Source organism: Bos taurus, chromosome 2 (genome assembly GCF_002263795.3).
Source record: "Bos taurus isolate L1 Dominette 01449 registration number 42190680 breed Hereford chromosome 2, ARS-UCD2.0, whole genome shotgun sequence".
Taxonomy (NCBI): domain Eukaryota; kingdom Metazoa; phylum Chordata; class Mammalia; order Artiodactyla; family Bovidae; genus Bos; species Bos taurus.
The window spans coordinates 806,016-826,310 of NC_037329.1; the positions used below are offsets into that span (position 1 = coordinate 806,016).

At 38.3% G+C, this 20,295-nt stretch overlaps 1 protein-coding gene across 6 annotated transcripts in view; it reads right to left on the bottom strand.

The window, feature by feature from the left end:
* The window catches only part of HERC2 (HECT and RLD domain containing E3 ubiquitin protein ligase 2), a 233,164-nt gene that overhangs the window by 86,249 nt on the left and 126,620 nt on the right, over window positions 1-20,295 (bottom strand). For all 6 annotated transcript variants that reach the window (NM_001206081.2, XM_010801779.4, XM_015474311.3 and 3 more), the window contains 11 exons: window positions 18,833-18,975; window positions 15,520-15,787; window positions 15,237-15,373; window positions 14,676-14,774; window positions 12,341-12,509; window positions 12,116-12,241; window positions 10,538-10,646; window positions 10,282-10,421; window positions 5,401-5,591; window positions 4,705-4,810; window positions 4,518-4,609 (listed from right to left, as the gene is read on the bottom strand). In NM_001206081.2, the coding sequence (NP_001193010.1) occupies window positions 4,518-4,609; window positions 4,705-4,810; window positions 5,401-5,591; window positions 10,282-10,421; window positions 10,538-10,646; window positions 12,116-12,241; window positions 12,341-12,509; window positions 14,676-14,774; window positions 15,237-15,373; window positions 15,520-15,787; window positions 18,833-18,975 (1,580 nt within the window). The remainder of the gene's footprint in view (window positions 1-4,517; window positions 4,610-4,704; window positions 4,811-5,400; window positions 5,592-10,281; window positions 10,422-10,537; window positions 10,647-12,115; window positions 12,242-12,340; window positions 12,510-14,675; window positions 14,775-15,236; window positions 15,374-15,519; window positions 15,788-18,832; window positions 18,976-20,295) is intronic.

Sequence of the window (20,295 nt, forward strand, 5' to 3'; positions counted from 1 at the left end):
GCTGAAGCTCAAATACTTTGGCCACCTGATGTGAAGAGCCGACTCATTGGAAAAGACCTTGGTGCTGGGAAAGATTGAAGGCAGGAGGAGAAGGGGTTAACAGAGGATCAGATAGATGGTTGGATGGCATCACTGATACAATGGACATGAATTTGAGCAAATTCTGGGAGATACTGAAGGACAGGAAAGTCTGGTGTGCTGCAGTCCATGGGATCACAAAGAGTAGGAAAGGACTTAGCAAATGAACAATAATAATGCCTGCCAGAAGTAAGAAAACTATTAATCCTGTAGCCAACACATCAAGTCTGTAAATGCAGACCAGATCCTATCCTGAAACCAGCAGGCCCCTGGCCCTTTCTTCAGTGATGAAAGGAAGTTCACTGCTGGATTGCATAGGACCTCTCTTATAGAGGGCCACTTCTCCAAGGCTGAGAAATAGAACCAACCTACCACGTACACAAAAACACAAGAAGCAATTTTGACAAACTCAAACAATAGAATATGCTTCAGATGAAGGAGCAGGATAAAACATCAGAAGGAAAACAAACTGATGCGGTCGATTCTCAGGCAATCTACCAGGGAAAGAGTTCACAGTAATTATGGTAAAGATGATCAAAGAACTCAAGAGGAGCATGGATACCCAGAGAGAGAAATTAGAAGCGTTTTAAGAAAAAAATAGAAAATATACAGAACCACACAATTAATAAATACAATAAGCGAAATGAACAATACATTAGAAGGAATGAATAGTAAACTAAATCTGACAGAAGAATGGATTCATGAGCTGGAAGACAGAATAGCGGAAATCACCACCACCACACAGAAAAAAAGAACAAAAAGAAATAAGGGCAGTTTAAGAGATCTTTAGGGCAATATCAAGCACACAGAAAGTCATATTATAAAGGTCCAAGAAAAAGAGAAAAGGTGTTTGATAAAATATTTGAGGAGATAATAGCTGAAAACTTCCCTAACTTGAGAAAGGAAAAAGTCAACCAAGTCCAGGAGGTGCATAGAGTCCCATAAAGGATTAACCTGCAGAGGAATATGTGCAGACATATTATAAACTAAATGAAAAAAAAAATGAACAAAAAGAGAGAATGTTAAAAGTAACAGAGGAAAAGTAAAAAATAACATACAAGGGATCTGCAATAATGCTATTAGCGGATTTTTTTTTTTTTTTGAGGAAAGAACTCTGCAGACTAGAAGAGACTGGCATAAAATACTCTAAGTGATGAAAAAGAAAAATCTACACCCAAGAATACTCAGCAAAAGCTCTCACTGAAATTTGATGGAGAAAACAAAAGCTTTACAGACAAGTAAACATTTTTTAAGAACAACTCAGGAACACCAAACAAGTTTTATGATAAACTCTAAAGGAACTTCTCTAGGTGCAAAAGAAAAGGCCACAACTAGAAGCAAGACAGAAAATCATCCAAACATAAAGCTAGTAGGGAGGTTAAAAGACAAAAGTAGTAAAAATCCCACATTAAGGGTTTAAGGGTTATACAAAATAATTAGATGTGAGGCATGAATTGAAAAACAATGACCATGAGGGGAGTAGAGTACAAATGCACGGTATCTAAAATGTTTAAAATTAAGAGATAAGCAACTTAAAACAAGCACATATATAACTAGACTGTTGTACAAAAAACTCACATTAACCAGAAAACAAAAATCTATAATAGAAATACGCACAAAAAAGGAAATGAAATGCAAACTTACACTAAAGTTAGTCAAGTTACAAGAGAAGAGAACAAAGGAAAAAGGGAAAAAAAGACCTATGAAAACAAACTCAAAACAGCAAAATGGCAATATAAACATACTTATGGATAAACACACTAAATGTAAATGGACTAAATGTATCCAAAGATGCTACCAGAAAACTACCTAGAGCTTATCAATGAATTCAGTAAATTTGCAGAATACAAAATTAATACACAAAAATCTGTTGCATTTCTATACACTAACAATGAAAGAAAGAGATTAAATCAGAAAGAGAAACAATGATCGGAAAAAGAAATTAAGGAAACGATCCCCTTAATGATCACATCAAAAAGTATAAAATAACTAGACTAAACCTACCTAAGGAGGCAAAAAACCTGCATTTCAAAAGCTTTAGACACTAATGAAGGAAAAAGAAGACAATACAAACACATGGAAAGATAGACCTTGTTCTTGGATTGGAAGAACTGATATTGTGTGAACTATACTATCCCAGGCAATTTATAGATTCAATGCAATCACTATCAAGTTATCAATGGCATTTTTCAGAGAACAAGAAGAAAAAAATTTTTTAATTTGTATGGAGACACAAAGTACCCCAAAAAGCCAAAGCACTCTTTGAGAAAGAAATATAGAGCTGGAGGAAATCAGGCTCCTGACTTCAGGCTATACTACAAAGCTACAGTTATCAAAACAGTATGGAAATGGCACAAAACCTGAAATATAGATCAACAGAATGAAAGCCCAGAAATAAACACATACATCAATGGTTAATCAATCTACAACAAATGAGGCAAGATCATACAACAGAGAAAAGATGGTTTCTTCAGTAAATGGTGCTGGGAAAGCTAGACAGTTATATGAAAATTAAAGAAATTAGAACAATCCCTAATACTATACACAAAAATAAACTCAAAAGGGATTAAAGACCTAAATGGAAGACCAGATACTATAAAACTATTAGAGGAAAATATAGGCAGAATACTCTTTGACATAAGTAGCAGCAAGATCTTCTTTGACCCACCTTCCAGAGTTATGGAAATATGAACAACAATAAACAAATGGGACTTAATTAAACTTAAAGCTTTTGCACAGCAAAGGAAACTATAAACAAGATGAAATGAATGAAGAAAACAATCGCAAACAAAGCAACTGACAAAGGATTAATCTCAAAATATACAAGCAACTCATGAACAAACAAATCAAAAAACTGGCAGAAGACCTAAATAGATACTTCTCCAAATAAGACATACAGATGGCCAACAGGCACATGAAAAGATGACCAATTATTAGACGAATGCAACTGAAAACTATGATGATGTATCACTTCATACCAGTCACAATGGACATCATCAAAAAGGCTACAAATAATAAATGCTGGAGAGGGTGTGGAGAAAAGGGATCCCTCCTGCACTGTTGGTAGGAATGTAAATTGGTGCAGTGACCAGGGAGAACAGTACCGAGGTTCCTTAGAAAATCAAAATAAAGTTGTCATATGATCCAGCAATCCCACTGCTAAGCATATATCTGAACAAAACTCTAATTCTAAAGATACATACAAGTCTTATGGATTCTGTGGGAGAGGGCAAGGGTGGGATGATTTGGGAGAATGGCACTGAAACATGTATAATATCGTATGTGAAATGAATCGCCAGTCCAGGTTCAATGCATGATACATGATGCTCGGGGCTGGTGCACTGGGATGACCCAGAGGGATGGTATGGGGAGGGAGGTGGGAGGGGGGTTCAGGATGGAGAACACGTGTACACCTGTGGCAGATTCATGTTGATGTATGGCAAAACCAATACAATATTGTAATTAGCCTCCAATTAAAATAAATAAATTAAAAAAAAATAAAGATACATACACCTCAATGTTCACAGCAGCACTAGTTACAATGGCTAAAACAAGGAGGCAACCTAAATATCCATCAACAGAAAGATAAAAAAATGTGGTACCTATATACAATGAACTATTACTCTGCCATTAAAAAAAAAATGAAATAATACCATTTGCAGTACCATGGATGAATGCAGATATTTCATATTAAGTAAGTCAGACAGAAAAAAAAAAATCATATGAAATCATTTATCTGTGAAATCTAACAAAATGACACAAATGAACTTACTTACAAAACAGAAATATACTCAGAAAACAAATTCATGATTACAAAAGGGGACGAGGGTGGGAGACAGGGGTTAGGAGTTTGGGATTAATCTCTACATATTACTATATAGGCAGAAAGAGAAGAGGCCAAGAGAGGAAGGATGAGATGGTTGGTGGCATCACCAATTCAATGAACATGAACTTGGGAAAACTCCAAGAGACAGTGAGGGACAGGGAGGCCTGCCATGCTGCAGTCCGTGGGGTCGTAAAGAGTTGAGCACAGGGAACTATATTCAAGATCTTTTAATAACCTTTAATGGAAAAGAATTTGAAAAAGAATACATATACACACACACACATTATATATAACGTATACACACAGTATTCTTGGGGTTCCATTGCAGCTCAGCTGGTAAAGAATCTGCCTGCAATGCGGGAGACCTGGGTTTGATTCCTGGGTTGAGACGATCTCCTGGAAAAGGGAAAGGCTACCCACTCCATTATTCTGGCCATGGAGAAGTCCATGGGATCGCAAAGAGTCGAACACAACTGAGCAACTTTTCCACACACACCCATGTAGGTATAACTGAATCACTTAGCAACTGAAAACACTGTAAATTAACTATATATCAATAAAAAATTTATATAATTATACCTTAAAAAAGAGGAACACTATCTAATCTACTCACCTCTGTGCAGTCATTCAGAAGAGATACCGTTGTGTCAGTGGGGTTGATGTTGATTGTCTTTAATTCAATTAGGTTATTTAGTGAATTTCCACCTAGGAAATAAAGGGACAGGAGCATAAAGGAATCAGACAAAGAAGTTTTCATTATATAATAGAAGATACTTTTTTGAGTAAAGTAACTCAATTACCTGACACAACAACCAGGGAAGGCATGTAGCTACTGTCAGCAGGATCTACAATCATTTTTAATCTATGAACAAGAACATCTGGGAAAATCTCCAAACGAATCCAATGCTTTAAAAGAAAAAGAAATAAGTATTCTACTCCATTACTTGTTTATTAGAAGAAAGCCTCCCTCTATGCCCCAGAAATGATGTGTTTATAGCCTTTTGACATAGGGTGGTCCATTAATATCCATCAATGGGTGGGTTACAGAAAACATTAGAATCAAAGTAGAGGAAAAGCACCATTCTCCAAGTCTAACCTTCATGGCTAGATGAGGCACACCCAAATATAAGTGCAATTAAAATAACATTCTAAAAAATAAACATATATTTATTAGGGTATATTAGAAAATCTTCTAACAAGAAGCAGAATCTGAACTCATACATTTTATGTGGGGGAGTAAAACAAAACAAAGCCCTATTTAACCCTCTATCAGTTAGATAAAATCCATCATTTATATTTTTTAAAATCTCTGACAATGAAAACTAAATGGCATATTACTCTGTACCATTAAAATAATTATGAACTAAAATATAAAATGAGTACTGACAGGTGACATCCCAGTATACCTTCATAGGATTTTCAAAGTTTGTGTTCAAGCTCTAAAACGTAACACTTCTAAACAAAGTGTCTTTGGACATGCCCCCATGGCACACTACCTTTCCTTGTGAACCAGAGGACTGCCAGCAGGGCTCACTGCCATCAATAAGACGAGAGGCTTGGTTCACAGAGGATGACACGTTTAGACTCTTCACCATCCGTGCCCAGCTATCCAGCAGCATTCCCGGCTGACTGTTGTGACAGCGTTTCAGCTGTTTTCCAGAACGGCCACAAAATATTGCAGACTGTCCTATTTAATGATGGCCAAACAGTGTTAATACTTGTAGAACAGAAACTTCACAACCAAGAAATAAAGAATTTTTTATTGAGGTCCTTACTTCAAGAAAACAGTAAGTTTCCAAATTAGAAGGAGCTATTACATAATACTTAAACGGCTTCAAAAAACCTAGCCAAGGTATTTTATCCCAATTTATGAGATGAAGTTCATATAATACTATGATTTATTCCACTTGACTCCCTCAAGTAACAACAGAGTGATGTATCTCCAGATAGAAGGACATATAAAAGCGGGGTATGAAGTTCAGTAACTGTGCTTACAGAAGACATTTTTTAAAAAGTTTTCATAAATGCAATAAAACAAACTTGAAGAGTTTCTACTTTCTTAAATGGCAAATCTGGGAATTGATCTATCTCTTCCATTGAGGACAAGTAGAAGAGGCAGACAAAACATTTAAAGATGAATAAATCTTGAAAATATCAGAGTAAACAAGCTGATAAAGAATTGTGGGACCAGAATTGGAGGAAGGCTAAGATGAAAGGCATCAGAATGAGCTGCTCTGTGGATCAAAAAATGCTTTTCCCCAGTGGTATTTGTCAGTTTCTAAAGGGAGCCTTAAACAGGACACACAGCACAGCCCATCACGAAAGAAGAAACACAAAGAAAAACTCACACTCTGAGCTAGGGTCTCAATGGGAAGAACCACAGAGGAAGAGAAGAGTTAACTCTACAAAGTTGTCTGTTTGTTTCCAGATTGCAGTTCTGCATGAAATCATCTCCATCAACGAAACTGGACTGAGGTGAGCCCAGATGTTAATTCTTACACCAATTACCTAGAATTCCCAAATGGCACTAGTGGTAAAGAACCTGCCTGCAGACGAAGGAGATATGAGAGAGAGGGGTTCAATCCCTGGGCATCAGGAAGATCCCCTGACCCCCGAGGAGGGTATGGCAACCTCCACCAGTATTCTCACCAGGAGAATCCCATGGACAGAAGACCCTGGCAGACTACATCAATAGGGTTGCAAAAAAGTCTGACTCAACTGAAGTAACTTACAAAACACACATGCACCAATTACCGAGAAGATCAACCCTCTCTCCCTCCATCTCTGGAGAAAGGTAGCTTCATAGGCCTCAAATTGATTCAAGAAGTAACTTTTGTTACCATATGTCCAGTACATGATGGAAAATGAGGAGACAAGGGAACATGACTACAACCTATGACAAATGACAGACAATAGAGAGAGACTCACAGAGGCTCCAGATAGAATTATAAAGTACAAATTTTATAATAACTATACTTAGTATGTTTGAAAAGATAAGACACTGAATATTTCAGCAGAGAATTGAAAATTATTTTTTAAAAGATGAGAACTGCTTAATACAACAATTAAAATAAAAAACTCAATGAATAGGTTTACCAGCAGACTAGATTCAGATGAAAAAGAGAACTAGCAAAAATTATCTAGAATGAAGAACTGAAGAGCATAAGTTTAGAAAACATAAATGATGTGAAAAATTTAATAAACAGAAATAAGATCTATCTTATCAGAAAGAAGAATCCCAAAAAAGAAGGAAAAGAAAATAGGGCAGAGATTAATAATAGAAAAAATACTGGATGACGGGAAATTGTCCAAAACAAACAAAAGATATCAAAGCACAGATTTTAAAAGCCCTACTTTGAAAGCTGGGGAAAAAAAACCTGAAATTTTTTTACCACACACACCAAAAAACGGGTAGTTATAATGAGAAGTGATGGATGTGTTAACTACCAACCTTGCTGCAGTAATCATTTTGCAATATATGTGTACCAAAGCATCCCACTGAACACTTTATACTTATACAATGTCATATGTCAATTATAGCTCAAAAAAGCTGGAAAATTAATTAATTAAAAGCATTACTAACTGCAAGAAAGATAAATACAAAGAAATATGTATATATGCATATGTAAGATTTGTGTAAGATAAATCTTACACAAATCTTTGTTTGAGATATAAGAGTATCTCAAAAGCAGATCTCCTTCATAAAGATAAAAAGGTATTATAAATTAGAGGACTATAAAAGAACATTCTCAACATGATAAAAGCTATTTATGAAAAACCTTCAGCTAACATTGTACACAATACTTAAAAACTGAAAGCTCCCCCTATGATAAGTCAAAAAACAAGACAAAGATGCCCATTTTTGCCACTCGTATTCAGCTTTGTACTGAAACACTTAGCTGAAGCAGTAAGGCAGGAAAAAGAAATATAAGGTATCCAAATTGGAAAGGAAGAAAAAGACTATCCCAGATCACAGACAACATATATATCTTACACATAGAAAACTAATGAAGACTACAAAAAAAGCCAAAACAAAACAAACTCAGTCAGAGAAAATAAATTCTTCTAAGTTGTTAGATATAAATTCAACAAGCAAAATGTGTTGAAACTATGTACTGAACATGTGTAGTGTGTATTTCTATGCACTGGCAATAGATATTTCAAGGAGGAATTTTAAAATAATAATTTAATATAGCATGAAAAATAAACACTTAGGAATAAATTTAACCAAGAACACACAAGACTTATACACTAATCACAAAACACTGATGAAAGAAACTAAAGAAGATCTAAGCAAAGACAACTGACAATACTGTCCAAAGTGATATACAGAGTACATGCAATTCCTATCAAAATACTATTTTTCATAGAAGTAGAATCCATCCCCAAATTTATATTGACTTCCAAGGGACACCAAATAGTTAAAACCCTTCTTGAAAAAGAAGAAGGCTGAAAGATTCACATTTCCCAATTTCAAGACTTACTACAAAAGCTACAATAATCACAGTGTCACGGTGTGGTACTTATGTAAGGATAGGCAAAAAGACCAACCGAGTAGACGAGAGAACCCAGGAAAAAACTCTCACATCTATGGTCAACTGATTTTCAGAAAGGGTGCCAAGACCATTCAATAGTGAAAGGACAGTCTTCTCAACAAATAGTTTTGGAAAAACTGGATACACATACTTAAAAGGATGAAATTACATATTATACTATGTATAGAAATTAACTCAAAGTGGTTCAAACTATAAACCTCTTATAAACACAGGGACGGATTTTCACAACTTTGGGTTTAGCAGTGATTTCTGAAGTGGACCCAGAAATAAGTATGACATCAAATGGCACAGACAAACAAAAGAAACAATAAATTAAAATTCATTAAAATGTAAACTTTTATCACAGAATCCTATCAAGAGGGTGAAAAGAAAACCAACAGAATAGGGTAGAATATTTGCAAATCACATATCTGATTTGATGCCCACAATACATAAAGAATTCCTGCAAACTAACATCAAAAGTTTTGAAACTGAGCTGACACACCCCTTTGCCAAAGATATATAAAGAGCAAAAAGCACATGAAAAGAGGCTCAAAGCCATTTATCACTAGGGAAACTCAAAAATCAAAATCACAATGAGATAACTACTTCTCACCATTAGCATGGCTTCAAAAAAGAAGAAAGAAAATAAAATGGTGAGCATGTGGAAAAACCAGCATCCTCATATACTGCTGGTGAAAAAAAAGTGAAATTGAAGTCGTTCAGTCGAGTCTGACTCTTTGCGACCCCATGGACTGTAGCCTACCAGGCTCCTCAGTCCATGGAATTTTCCAGGCAAGAGTACTGGAGTGGGTTGCCATTTCCTTCTCCAGGGTATATTCCCAAACCAGGGATCAAACCCAGGTCTCCCGCACTGCAGGCAGACGCTTTACCGTCTGAGCCACCAGGGAAGCCCACTGCTGGTAGGAACGTAAAATGCTGCAGTCACCGTGGAAAACATTTTGATGGTTCCTTAAAAAGTTAAAGAACTACAGAATGGCCCTGCAATTCTACTCCTAGTTTTGAAATAGGGACACATTTGTCTATCAGTGTTCATAGCAACATTATTCACAATAGCTGAAAGGTATAAACAACCCAAATATCCATTAATAGAGGACTAGATAAGCAAAATGTGATATATACATACAATGGACTATTAGTCAGTCATAAGATGAAATTAAATTCTGATACACACTATGTAACATGAACCCTAGAAACATAATCTAAGGTGAAATAAGTTAGATACACAAAAACACAAATTTTGTGTGGTTACACTTATAAATGAGGTACCTGTCTGTCTAATTCAGAGACAGAAAGTGGATAAGAGGTCGCCAGGGATTGGGGAAGGGAAGAATGGGCATTACTGCTTAATTGGTACACTCCTATATTGGAATGGTGAAAAAGTCTTAAAAATACTGACTGTTGACAGTGTGCAATATTCTCATAATTATACACTTAGAAGTGATTAAAATGGCAAATTTTATGTTGCACATATTTTACCATAATAAAAAAAATATATATATATATATACTAAAAGACATACAAATAAGTCTATCCAATTCTACATCCCATCCAACAAAACATTTATTAGTTTCTTGAGTTCATTTACTCTTTATGAAAATACAAGCAAACAACACTGTTATTCTAGTTCCATGGACTACTCATTACTTGGAAAAAAAAAAACAAAACAGCAATTCATCAAGTGGGCAGGACCACCTTTCCTGTCTCACTGTGTACACAGTATAGTGCTCACCAATATGAACTTTAAAGAGGAAAATTAAGTATCCACAATAATTATCTAATAATAGTCTGTTGAAAGAGAAGATAACCAGTCTACTATACCTGGTTCATTTATTCTGCCAAATGTATGTCTGGTGTTGTGTTTTCTGGTTTTGAAGCAAGCTTCACAAAAATCAAAGTCATCACAGTTTCTGCATTTGAATCTAGATCCATTGATGGGAAACATCTGACAGCCATCACACCTATTTTTAAAATAGCCATTGAGTTGATAAGAAAAACATGAGGTCAGCTATCAAATTTAATTCCAAAGAAAACCATTCCTCCCAAACAAATCTGGCAATATAAAAATAAAACTCACGTAACCCCAGGGTGAACACTAGGTACCAATTCCATTTCTGATAACAGCCCAGTCCAGTGAGACTGCTGAGGAAAGTCGACAATAACATCTTTTCCATTGGCACTGAAAGCTAGGACAGACAGAAATTGTTTGAAACATCTCTGTCACCAACAAAAACCTAAAATTAAATCTATACCTAGCTATGTGACACTGTATTATAGTTGTTTTTGTTTTACAAAGAGTACTTCTCTTTTAGAGAGGCATACTAAGACACTTTTGGATGAACTAACGCATGATGTCAATTGGGAATTAGCTTCAAAATAATGGAGGGAGAGGATCATGGATGAACAACTTTGGCCAGTAGTTGTCAACTGTTGATGCCAGGTGATGAGTATACAGAAGTTCTTTATACTATAGTCTCTATTTTTGTATACGTTTAAAATTTTCTACAGTAAGAAGGTTCATTTAATTACACCAAGCAAAAACTCCATTCAGTATCTTAGGGAATAAAAATTACATTAATAATATATCTACTGCCCTTTGGTGAAAGCTACTCTAAATATTAACTTCTAAATCAAGTTATTCTTTAAATTTATCTTTGCTTTGATTTGTAAAGCTTTGAAGAATCGCTTCAGAAAACTGTTAAACAAAACTGAAAACTGTTAAAGTAAAATATTAAATAATTGTTCTTATGTAATCGAAGAAACACTAATACCCCTGGGCCCACTGGGAAAGTACCACCACTGTGGCCATTTTTAATCTAAGCTGTACAGTAAGAGGTTTTCCTACAAGGATAAAGGAAGACAAAACAAAGAAAAATGGCACTGAGAGCAAATTTAAGATAAAATAAAACCACACAAATACTTAATCATTTCTCATGCAACTGTTAAAATGGATATGTATACCATTTAAAGGGTGCCATGTTTGATTTGAAATCTCAAGAATATCACATTAAACATAAAGTGAGGAAAATTTTGTGTTTCCAGTTGCCAACTTCTATCATTTGCACAAATCTATTTCTTAAATTTATTAAAAGAGAGAAAAACACTGAAGGAGCTAGCCATTTGGCAGGATTGACAGAACTTCAAAGAACCCCAACACAAGGCCACCCTGAGACTGTGACAGACTGAGGTAAAAACAAAACCACTCTTTTAACATATCTGGTCACATTCAATCTAATCCAAACCACAAGCCCATCCTGATTAGTATAAACAACTGCTTCCTTGCCAAGCATAAGCTCATCATGAGTCCATTATCTCTTCCTTCTAAATAGTATTTATTAAGATATCCATTCTTAGAATTACCCCAATTTCCTAAACCCTCCCCAAAAATACCAAATGCAAATTCCATTAGTCTTTGTTACACCACTTATGAAGACATCCCATTTCCAGGGTATGCATTCTCCCATCTGCAATGAGTTAATACACCCGACTCTGTCCAATAACAGGTGTGCTGCAGCTCTACAGAGTACTGAAAAGCAAAAGAATACTATGTATATATCATAAGGCTTGTTTTTCCTGCCCTTGAATGAAAAAAAGAGTTTACATTAGTTGATGAAAAGCTAAGCCCTTGGGAGTTTTCTTGCCTAGGTAATACTACCTTTCACAACCCCCACACTTTGATGAGTCACAGATCCCCACTTGTACTTCGGTGTTGTGACTGAGGCTTTGACACGAACTTTATCACCAATTTTGATGTGAGAAGGAGAACTTGGTGGAGGATAGCCTAGAGATTCCAATAAAAAAACATATAATTAGCATTCATTTTGGGGAACTCTGAATCTAATTAAGAAAGTCAAAAGAACTTAATAAAGAATGTTCTCACCTATAAGTTCCACATGAATATACCTAACCCAGTAAGTGCCTCCTTTCTGCTGCCAATCACACTGCACATTGAGGTCATGTAATCCATCCCTATCCAATTTGATGACTTTGCCCACATCTCCTTCACACACCTCTTCATATGTTCGACAGCATCTAACCATCATTCCCACCTAAAATTAAGTTAAAAATACAGTCCAATGTATAGGTGAAACGATCAATTGTAAAGCAGCATTACTCTATCCTAAGAAAGAATTTCCTCTAGCACCCAGCATGCTCTCAATAATTTTACACAAAATGGCACCAGAACTCTTAAGAAAACTGCCTGGCTTGATGTTTGGGGCAGGAAATACATAAGATGAATTTGGATCAATTTGTGCCAGAAAGCAAGGGAGCTATCAAAGATTAATGGGTTCCCTCAAAAGAACAACCTGACCAAGAGGAAAAATGACTGAAACACATCAAATCCATAACAGCCAATAAACTCATCATATAAGCAAATTAAAGGTTTCTTGGTCATCTTTTTATAGTATAGGATTACCAATTCACAACTGAAAATTCATAATACAAGCAAACAAAAAGCAACCATCTATTCTGCCTTTCCTATACAAACTATTTTAGAGTGACAAGAGTGGATAAAGTTTTTTTCAATGTACAGAACTCTAGATAATAAATTTGGAAGGAATGACAAATTTAGAAAATCACTATTATGCATAATAGATAATAACATTATTATTTAGATAATAACATTATCTAGATAATAACATTAATCACTACTAAAGCTCCAAGATGGACAATTAATAAAGACTGGATGGTACAGATGACAACACTGCATGGTGGGCCATAATACAATAGTCTTTCCCAAGATGCAGCCAAGGTCCAATCAACCTCCAGCCCTCATTCGGACTTTACAGGAGATGCAGACGACAGGGAGGAAGATGTGGGGCAACATAATTTTAGTCACAAATAAATGGCATGAAAAGAAAAAAAAAAAAAGAGTAAAAAATGGTTCTAGGTTAAAAATACACATCACCCAAATGTGGGTGTAATCTTATTTGTATCTAAATCTTAAAAAATTATTGTAACAAGCTATTTTTGGAAAAAACTGGGAAAATCTGAGCCAGAATTAGATAATGAGATAATAGTAAGGAATTACTGTTTACTTTGTTAGGCAATGTTAAGTAACAGTACTGTCAGTAAGTTAAAAATAAAATCCTTTATTTAGAGATACATGTTGTTGACTTATTTAGAGGAGAAATGAGACCATTTCCGGGATTTTCACTGAAGTATACTAATGGGTCGGGAAGATCTGCTGGAGAAGGGATAGGCTACCCTCTCCAGTATTCTTGGGCTTCCCTGGTGGCTCAGGCAATGGCACCCCACTCCAGTACTCCTGCCTGGAAAATCCCATGGACGGAGGGACCTGGTAGGCTGCAGTCTACGGGGTCGCGAAGAGTCAGACACGACTGAGCGACTTCCCTTTCACTTTTCACTTTCATGCACTGGAGAAGGAAATGGCAACCCACGACTTCCCTTTCACTTTTCACTTTCATGCATTGGAGAAGGAAATGGCAACCCACTCCAGTGTTCTTGCCTGGAGAATCCCAGGGACGGGGGAGCCTGGTGGGCTGCTGTCTATGAGGTCACACAGAGTCGGACACGACTGAAGTGACTTAGCAGCAGCAGCAATGCAGGAGACCTGGGTTCGATCCCTGGGTTGGGAAGATCTCCAGGAGAAGGGAAAGGCTACCCACTCCAATATTCTGGCTTGGAGAATTCCATGGACTATATAATCCATGGGATCACCAGAGAAACCAAGCAACTTTCACTTTAACACTAACTAGAGAGGAGGGCATGGCAACTCACTCCAGTATTCTTGCCTGGAAAATCCCATGGACAGAGGAGCCTGGTGGGCTACAGTCCATGGGGTTGCAAAGAGTCAGACACAACTAAAGCCACTTAGCACACACACACATTCTAACTATAACAAAAGAACTAAAACAGGAAAAGAAAGAATTTAAGATTGAAAAGGACTACACAAAAAGCATAGCGAAAATTTACAATTAGATGGCAAGAAGAGTAATATTTAAAAAAAAAAAAAGCAAAAATAGATTATAAAAGTGTCCAGAATAGGGATAATCAGGAAGCACGGGTGTGTGTGCCACATCACTGTGGACAAGCCACTTTCTGCACATCTTCTGCTCCTCTGTCCTCTGCTCCAGTCATTGTTCCTCCCCTGGTTTGTGCTGGGCCCTCCCTCTCTGACTTTCTGAGATGCTCAAACATTTGCTGAATGAAAACCTAAGCAATCAAGGTTCTAGCCCAATACCATTACTCACCTGAATATTCTCTCTCACATACACAGCATAATCATCGTTGCTTAAGAAATCAGCTCGCTTTTTATAAGTCTGGCTCTCTGTTACAACAGCACCAGTGGACTACAAAAGATAAATACTTTTTTTTAAATGGTGAACCAGATAAACCTACTTAAAAAGAAAGTAGTAAGTGAAATCCATGATATTAAAAAAGTAATAATATTCTATGTTTTCACTATAAAATTCTTCACTTAAAAAAAGACTAATAGCAACAGCACTGTAAGCAGAATAAATCTCAAAAGCTGAAAGTACAGAAAATTTCTGAGGCAATTCCAAATCAGTCCCATAAAACAACTTACTCAAATCAGAAGTAAATATGTCATGTAAATAATGATTTTTTTTAAGATCTTCTCTAATGGCGGCCCAACATCAACAGATGTTAAAGCTAAAAGTAATTAAGGCACAGAAATCCCAGGCAGCACTTAGTAGCTTTGCCACATGCCCAGCAGAACCACAGATAGGCCCCATGGAGTAGTGCAGAGGAATCCAGAACTCAGAACAGACAGGCACAAGGGAAGCACAGACCATAGCATAGGCCGTGTCATCCACATCCTCCACCACCTCCTCGTCTGAACATTCCTCAGACCCTGTGTCTGCATCCGAGAGATCCGTGACCTGCACATCAGCATGGTCCAGCAGCCACCCAACCAAGGCTTCCACGCCTAGGAGCAAGCACACACAGCACAACCACAATGAGGACCACAGCGATTGCGTGCCCGAGGGGCCTCTGACATTAGTATTTCAAGGGAAGCCTACGAACAGAAGGGTAGGCACATTAAGTCAAACAACCATAAGGAAAATACAGTACCTGGCAAGCCAGCAGCATTCCCAGAGGCACCAGTGAGTGACTTGAGTGCAAACTCTATGTTCCTTCTAGGAAATCCCATTTCCATGAGCTGAACTACAATAGGCAGAACAGGACCAGGAGACTGCTTGTGCTTCTTCGCTCTGACTGGGCGAATATGCTGCACAGGGACGGGGGTCGTGGCCTCACTGGAGCTGCAGTCTTCAAACACAGGGCTCAATGGGTGGGTAGACTCCACAGCCAGACACTGACACACAGCCAAGGCAGCAGCCTGGGCAAATGAAAGCAGAGTTTGTAAATCAGAGGACTAAGAAGTCTAGAGAAATGGAAAGTACAGACTACTACAACAAACTGCAGTGCAGAAATATAGAAACCTAGGCTTACATGTGTATTTTTAAACGAATGGATAAAACATGTTTAAAAAAAGACAACTTTCACAGTTTAATGCAGTGGAAAGATTCAATGGCCCAATAACTTCAGCTTCAGTACACACAGTCTACCTGATAAATTACCAAATTAGCAATGTCCACTAAGGAAACTTCACAGAAGCACTGAGCTATGAGTGAGCAACAAGCCAAGGTGAGAGGTTTGATGGGGTGGGAGAAACAGACCCTTGCCGTTCCCAAAGACAAGTCAGTATTTGCCATAAAGTAATGGGGCTAGATGCCATGATCCTAGTTTAATACTGAGTTTTAAGTTTTTTTCTCCTCCTTTACACTTATCAAGAGGTTCTTTAGTTCCTCTTCACTTTCCACCATTAGAGGAAACCGCCCATCTGAGGTTGTTGATGTTTCTCCCGTCTATCTTGATTCCAGCTTGTAACTCATCCAGTCTGACATTTCTCTTGGGATGTGCTCAGCATAATGGTTAAATAAACAGAGAGACAACAGACAGCCCTGTCGGACTCCTTTCTCAATCCTAAACCAATCAGTTGTTCCATACAGGGTTCTAACTGTTGCTTCTTGACCCGCATACAGGTTTCTCAGGAGAGAAACAAGATGGCCTGGTATTCCCATCTTCTTAAGAGCTTTCCCAGTTTGTTATGATCCACACAGTCAAAGGTTTTAGCGTAGTCGATGAAGCAGAGGTGCATATTTTTCTGGAATTCCCTTGCTTTCTCTATGACCCAACGAAGTCTGGCAATTTGATCTCTGATTCCTCTGCCTTTACTAAACCCAGCTTGGATATCTGGAAGTTCTTGGTTGGCATAATGCTAAAGCCTAGCAGGCAAGACTTTAAATATGATCTTACTAGCTTGGGAGATGAGTGCAATTTTCCGATGGTTAGGACATTTTTTGGTACTACCCTTCTTGGGAATCAGGATAAGGACTGACCTTTTCCAGTCCTGTGGCCACTGCTGGGTCTTCCAGATTTGGTAATAATTATGAATTTTGGTCAAAATATTCTTAAAAACTGTTTGAAGACCCTGGAGAAAACAGGAATAGGGGCAACCTTGAGCACAAGGGAAGCCCACAGGGAAGCCACTAACAGGGACAGTGTCACTGGGCAGCAGCCTGCTCGAGCAAGGACGGGTGAGGGAGAACCACAAAATGTGCGACCTCAAATCCTGGGCTGACTGCAAAGCTGACCATGTGTGAGACTGAGGGGCCCAGCCAGAAGAAACTGCTGGGAGACCCAGTGCTAAGAAGATGGCATGCCATCCCAGTCGAATGAAGTTTCAGCATTTTGGTCAAGACACAAAGGTTTCCACTGGAAGAGGTCCTAAATCTCACAGAACTAGAGACTAGGAGCCAGCCCTAAGGGGAAAATGATAAATCATCACCAAAAATTCTAGAACCAACCTCCTTAAGACTGAAGAAAACTACCACATACTGAACCATCTAAAAAAGAAAATAAAAGACACTTCATATAGAACAATAAAATGTCACATGAATTTCCATCAGGATCAAGGGAGAGGGGATTCCCTGGTGGTGCAGTGGTTAAGAATCCACCTTGCAATGTGGGACACCAACTGGATCCCTGGTCCAAGAAGATCCCACATGCCATGGGGCAACTAAGTCCATAGGCCACAACTGCTGAGCCAGGGCACGAGCGCCTGCAAGGCACAACTACGGAAGCCCTCGCACCTACAGCCTGTGCTCCCCAACAAGAAGAGTCATCACAATGAGAAGCCCACGAACCAAAACCAGAGAAAGCCCACGTGTAGAAATGACCCACCACAGCCAAATAATGAATAAATAAATCTTTAAAAAAAAAAAGAATCAAGGGAGACAAAACAATCGTGGCTCTCTCTCTGGTACAAAAGCCCTTCCTGATTCATAAAGGACAACTCTAGGTCTACTTGTTTCTCCAAGTCTTATTTTTCCCTCAACTCTGGGCATCTCCCAACATGGCTCTGGGCTGCATCTGCTCAACACCCTTTTCATTGATTAGTTCCTCATTCCTCCGCATCCTGTTTTTATCTGACAAATGACTGGCAACATAGCCTTGCAACAACTTTAACCCAATCTCTCATCTCAGGTTTTCAGACCTAAGGAGCAGATGTCATTCGGACTTGGTCTGAGAAAGCCTGGCACCCTCCTCTCTCTGCTGCCCCCATGCCCAGTATTTCCTGAAGAATCCCTTTACACCCAACTGGCTTCCCAACTCACTCTGGATCCTGGCTCCCCACAGGGTCTTAGTCTCTGAGGATTTCTACTAGGGTATTTTCCACCTGCCAAACTGTCTGCTCAAGATTTTACTCCTGTCTTTGATTTTTTTTTCAGAATGTTTAATATAGTACACAGCAAGAAAGATTTTTTAAAATATCTAGTCTTCCATGTAGTGGGCCATGGAGTTTCCATCATACTCAGTCCTGATCAGGTCTCTTCTATGGGAACACGCCCACAGGCCCCCTCCCCGCAGTCCACAGCGCGTGCAGTGCAGGGCACATGCTCCAAAACAGGGCGTTGGCTGAGAGCCTGGGCATGTTCAAGAAAGGCTTTGGAGTGAGTGAAACAAACGAGCAAGCACCATACAGTGCTCCTAGGTCTAACAGCACTCTTTCAATAATCCTGGAAAAAGATCCCTCCATGAATACTTGAGCATTAACTCATGATGAATCTAGTTAATTTTTACAAACAATTTACAGAAACTCAAAATAAGATTAAACTTTTAACTCATTCATTGTCTGACTAGTACTGCAGTGCTCTATGACAGATATGGTTAAAACCTACCTAGTCCTAAGAATTATTTTGGCATATCATTTAAAATTCAAACCATATCCTTAAAAGAATACACTTCTGGCACACACACAAAATAAAGCTGTTTATAGTTTAATGCAGCAGATTAAAACTACCAGGTCTACTGACTATACCTCAAGCTCTTGTTTGTCAAATATGGCCTTCACAGGAGACGGCTGGGTGGCCGAGGCCAATAATTGCTGCAAGAGGATCATGGGGGGCTGCGGCCCTTCAGGAGACATGTCCACAAGGTCAGGGGATACAGCTGCGCCATCATCTGAATTTAAAAACAAAATATGGATATATTCAACCACATACACCTCTTTACTATGAAAGACAGTGCACTAATCATGTTAAACCAGATATGATTTCTACCTAATCAAGCATTAGACAAGCAAAATCTTCAAGGCTTTTTCACTCCCTACATTCTGGCCTCAGTCCTTCTTTAGTTCATCTGTCTGTGTCTTTAAAGCCAACCAAAGCTACTTCCCAGATTACTGCCCTTAGTCCAGTTCTTTGCCTTTGCCATTTTGGTGTACACTCATTTCTGCAGAAACCTCTTCTATGAAACCCCCAAGTTTGTATCTCCAGCCCTAGCTTTTGTTAACCCTTGTTCAGACTATAAACTGACACCTAACCCAAATATGTCTAGGGGTTGTAAATCTTCTCAAAGTGCCAGAGAGTAAATAGTTTAGGCTTACTGACCATAGGATCTGTCACAGCTACTCAACTCTGCCACTGAAATGTAAAAGAAGCCAGAGATGACATGTAAACCAGCTGGTGCAGCTAGCAGCAATGTTACCATAAAATTTTGTAAGACAGGTGGCTGTGGTGTTTTCCTTAAAGCCCTGTTCTAGACAGCTCCATCTGGAGCCCCTGTTCTGCCCCAAGTGCAGGATGGTAATCCTGATTCAGTGCTGCCATAGTTCCTCAGGGGGATAACCACAGAGCAGTCAATCCAATTTCCTGGGCTCTGGTTTCCTGATCCTCTACAGTTGTGGATTATCTTCAAGGTCCCTAATGTCTAATACAGAATGAATCTGCACTTTTATTAGATTTACTTCATACTCAGCATGCTGTAATTAAATTCGTTAAGTCGAGGAAACGTAACTCTTAAGTCAAGGAAAAACACCACATACTCCATTGGACTTTCTAATTTTGTCAATAGCACTTCTCCCTGTCTTCCCTATAACTTGAGCTTGAAACATTAGCCACCTTTGACTTGCCACTGATTTTCCAAAAGGTCATCATCTAAAAAGACTATAGCATCACAGTCTCTACTGGTACTTTCTTTCCATTTTTTCATGCCTTCCCTTGGAAGACACTTTATCACTTGACAGGATTTCCCCAACTCCATGATCTCCCAGTTTCAAATGCTCCTATAACTCACTAGCATATTTGTCATCCTGAATATCCTCCTTATCATGTGAAGCCCTGCCACATATTCCCAGTCAGCCTTACATTTCACCCTGGTAGCCATTGCACTCTATCACATGATTCAGCTGACCTCTCCCCAGCTTTAGCCCCATATTCATCAATAAATCCTGAGCTCCTTGCAAAGGTCAGTACCCAAATATTCACTGCTTATGCCTCTGCT